The sequence below is a fragment of the Helianthus annuus genome, chromosome 3, assembly GCF_002127325.2.
Source record: "Helianthus annuus cultivar XRQ/B chromosome 3, HanXRQr2.0-SUNRISE, whole genome shotgun sequence".
Classification (NCBI taxonomy): Eukaryota; Viridiplantae; Streptophyta; class Magnoliopsida; order Asterales; family Asteraceae; genus Helianthus; species Helianthus annuus.
In genome coordinates this window covers 121855104-121859381 of record NC_035435.2, presented here as the reverse complement: position 1 = coordinate 121859381, position 4278 = coordinate 121855104, and the positions used below count along the sequence as shown (strand labels likewise).

At 38.6% G+C, this 4278-nt stretch overlaps 1 protein-coding gene across 1 annotated transcript; it reads left to right on the top strand.

Moving 5' to 3' along the window:
• The first annotated feature begins 1814 nt into the window (after positions 1 to 1814).
• Positions 1815 to 4070, top strand: LOC110929570 (nitrile-specifier protein 5). Its single transcript, XM_022172724.2, has 2 exons — positions 1815 to 1954; positions 2943 to 4070. The coding sequence occupies exons 1-2, from the start codon at positions 1925 to 1927 to the stop codon at positions 3888 to 3890; spliced, it is 978 nt and encodes a 325-aa protein (XP_022028416.1). The 5' UTR covers positions 1815 to 1924; the 3' UTR covers positions 3891 to 4070.
• The last annotated feature ends 208 nt before the right edge of the window (positions 4071 to 4278 follow it).

The following is a 4278-nucleotide window of genomic DNA, read 5'->3' as shown; positions in this document are numbered from 1 at the left end:
CCATCGCCACTTAGGTTTTTACTCCTCACTTTACATCAACTCACAAAGTATACAAGACTTAAAAAGTTAAATCACGGTGTTAATCATTTTAATAATATATATTTATTCATCAAAACTATTTTCTTAATTTCTTTAGCACATATTATTACTCTCAATTTTATTTATTTATTTATTTTAAGTTACTCAAAACACATGTGTATAGTAGTGCTGTTGATGAGCCGAGCCGAGCCAAGCTAGGGCAAGTTTGGGCTCGTTTCGATTATAAACCGAGCCGGCTCGACTTAGATTTAAAACCGAGCTGCAAGTCTAAGCTCGGGTTCGGCGTGTTTGGCTCGAATTTAAAAAGAAAAATTAATACATAGTTCTCAAAGTTCAGTAGTCTAAAATATTATTCGATAGTTTAAAAGAGCATATCCAAAATGAGTTCAACCTTATATATTACAAGCGAAAATCAAATTCAACAACACAAAATAAGTTTCAAATTTCAACGAAATACAATATAAGTTTATTAGCATGGTATTCTACCTTCAAATATACCATAGATATACATACATGTAAATAATAATAAGTTTTTTTTTTGTAATATATTATAAAGTATATAAAAATAAAATACATTAAAAGTAAAATAATCCGAGCTAAGCCGAGACGATCTAAAAAGCGAGCCAAACCGAGCCAATTTGGCTTGTTACGAGCCAAGCCGAACTAGGCTCACTTTCTTACCGAGCCGGCTCAGCTCAGTTTCAAACCGAGCCATATCAAACGAGCTTTTTCCGAGCGAGCTCCGAGCTGCGAGCTTTTTGGACAAACCTGGTATATAGTCTGGAGACTTGAAGGACAAAAGCTTGTACAGTTTAGGGTGAGGGGGCACCCTCGGTGACCCCATGCGGGGACCAAATCCGCCGAAGAGGGGCGGTGCCGCCATTCAATCGGGGACCAAAATCGGGGAGCCGGCACCGAAGAGGGGAGGAGAGAGAAGGTGGGCCCCCCATTCAATCAACCAATGAATTTTTTTGAGGGGAGTGCCGCCATCAAATTGGGGTGTGAGGGGAGTTTAAGAGGGGAGTTGACGTGACATAACCTGATTGGGTGTGCGTAAGAGAGGGGACTCCACTCTTAGGGGAGTGCCCCGCTCACACTTAAGTCGTCACAATGGTAAGGTGTCGTTGTTCATCATTTTAGATGCAATGTGAGTCATGAGGATGCATGAATAAGATCAACCATACGATGTGGTTACGGGTGGGCCACAATTTGATCTAATCAGTGGGCTGAAAATTGAAATCCATTAACTTTAATTAAATTAAAATACATAAATAATTTTAAATATAGGTATTATTAAAAACGTATAAAACATATCCCTCTGACCGGCACTATATACAAATAATATTATGGGCAATGGCAACATAGTTTCTGTTTTTTTTTATAAAAGTACTTTCACGTTTTTTTTTTGCATTTAAAAAAACCAACATATTTACTTTCACCTTTAGTTTTGCACATAAAAAACTAACATAATTTCTTTTTTGTCTGATAAAATTCTCCTAACCACTTTATACATAAAAAACAACATATTTTCTACTCTTGTATCATACAACCCGCTTAAAATGTTAAACTTTAACAAAAAAAATCTCTTAATTATGATCGGATGAAATCAAGAAAACATTATTTGACAAATTATGTAATACTTTTTAATGATTTTAAATTATACATACCATTTTATATGTGTTTATTTTATTTTGTTTTAAATTATCTCATGCTCATGAATTTTATTTTATTGTCAATCAAATAATATTTATTTTTATTAATTTATTGAATTTAAAATGGAAAAGAAATGTAATGAATTTGTAACGGTGGCCCCTATATAATAATATCAATCAGCAAGCAGGAGAGTGTTTCACAACAGAGAATCAATCAACAACCCACAACAACAATGGCAGTGACGCAAGGCAAATGGGTCAAGGTCAGCTTCTTCTTCTTCTTCCTCATTCACTTTTGCATATAATATCATCTTTTCGCTCAATTGCATCTCACTCCCGCCTTCTCATCATAATATCTCGTATAAAATTGATTACGTATTTGCACCACTTATTGTTCGAATTCTAGTTTCCATAACATTATTTTCGTAGTTCCAACTTGTTGTTAGGGTTAAGCAGGCTGCGAAAATAGTTGAATTGAAAGTGATTTATTTGGGGTTAGTGAAATTCAGGTTTAGAATTTTAGCTAAATTGTTGTCAAAATCATATGATTGGATTCATGGTGGATCGCATAGATCTTGTCTGGTTTATATGTATGTCTCTAGATTCTAATTCACTCAATTGATACATCACTTTTTCATGATTTTTACCAAATAATAATTGTTTTGATTGCAATTAGGGATGTGCATGAGTCGGTTTGGGTTTTAAACCGATTAGTTTCGGTTTTTGGTTTTACATGTGGGTTCGGTTATGGGTTGGGTTTCGGTTTTACATTTATATGTTGGCCCAAAATAATGAGTTTGAGCCTCAAACTTTTGCTAACCACTTATTAATGAATTTTAACTTCATACTTTTGGCCCAAAATAATGAGTTTGAGCCATAGATCCAATAATGAAAATTCAAACAAATTCGGTGCGATTAATTTCGGTTTTGGTGCGCTGTGGTTTGGTTTTGGAACAAGGTATACCCGAAACTGAACCACAAATTTTGGTTTAAAATAGAACAAAACCTAACTGTTGGTTACTAGTTTGGGTCGGTTATTTCGGTTAAGTTTTGTGGGTAAATTCGGTTTCAGTTGGGTAAATCGGTTTTATGCTCATCCCTAATTACAATCTTTGGTTTCAATATCGCATGGCAAACCGCGTGGGTCGAGTTGGGTGACGGGTTAAACAAGCGCTTTAAACAGTATTAATTTGGTTCGGGTCACTGGCGGTAGTGGCCTGTTGACTAACTATTGACATTTGTTATTTGCAGTTGAACCAAAAAGGAGCTGGTCCTGGCGCAAGAAGTTCTCATTCTATCACAATTGTTGGAGAAAAAGCTTACGCCTTTGGCGGTGAGTTCAAGCCCCGAGTCCCAGTGGACAACTCTCTCTACGTCTTCGACCTAAACGAGCTAACATGGTCTGTAGCCGAAGTAACCGGTGACATCCCACCTCCACGGGTCGGTGTTACCATGGCTTCTATCGGTCAAACAATATATGTATTTGGTGGTCGGGACGCAACACATGCTGAGCTCAACGAGCTCTATTCTTTCGACACCTGTACAAACAAGTGGACCCTACTATCCACCGGAGACACCGGACCCGCTCACCGTAGCTACCACTCGGTAGCCACAGATGACCGGCACATGTATGTATTCGGCGGGTGCGGGGTTGATGGTCGACTCAATGACTTATGGGCTTTTAATGTTGTTGATAAAACATGGGCCAAGTTTCCTTTACCCGGAGATAATCTCAAAGGGAGAGGCGGGCCCGGGCTCGCAGCGGTTGGGGGTAAAATCTGGGTGGTGTATGGTTTCGCGGGTATGGAGGTCGACGACGTCCATTTTTTCAACCCGACTACCGAAAACTGGGTCCAGGTCGAGACATTGGGTGAGAAACCGACACCTAGAAGTGTGTTTTCAAGCGTTGCGGTTGGGAAGTACATATTTGTGTGTGGTGGTGAAGTAGACCCTAGTGATTTGGGGCATTTAGGCGCGGGAAGGTTCACACACGAGGTATATGCGTTGGACACAGAGACGTTTGTGTGGAACCGGGTGGAGGATGGTTCGGGTGGTGCGGATCACCCTGGTCCACGAGGTTGGTGTGCGTTTTCTGGTGGGAGGCGTGATGGCAAAGACGGGTTGTTGGTGTATGGTGGCAATTCACCGAGCAATGTTCGGTTGGATGACATTTACTTTTTTACTCCTTGCTTGGATTGAACATTGTGAAAAAATCAAACTTGATGCTTGCTTGAAATGGTTATGTTTGATAATTAATACGAGCAAGTGATTGTGTAAATAGGAAATAAAATGTGTTTTTTTTTTAACTAATTTAGGACTTGTAAATCACAAGTGAAAATAAAGATTCGAGACGGGGCTTGCACTGTTTGATTTACAGTTTTTTGAAGTTTCTTTTGGCTTGTTTGATTATATGTTATGAAATATATAACTGGGATATTGACGGGTGGTCCGTAGGACAACCCTTAAAAGGCTTAATACAACACATATTCTACACTTTATTCGGTTAATTGCTTGAGCTAGATAACCACTTTATGTTGGATTGTGCAGGTGTTAAAGCTACCAAAATGTAGCTTTTAGGAGGTATGAC

What these genes read in the sequence shown, in the direction of transcription:
- LOC110929570 (XM_022172724.2), top strand. Translation starts at nt 1,925, where the DNA reads ATGGCAGTGACGCAAGGCAAATGGGTCAAG. An exon ending in CGCAAGGCAAATGGGTCAAG is followed by an intron (nt 1,955 to 2,942) that starts GTCAGCTTCTTC and finishes TGTTATTTGCAG; the next exon opens with TTGAACCAAAAAGGAGCTGG.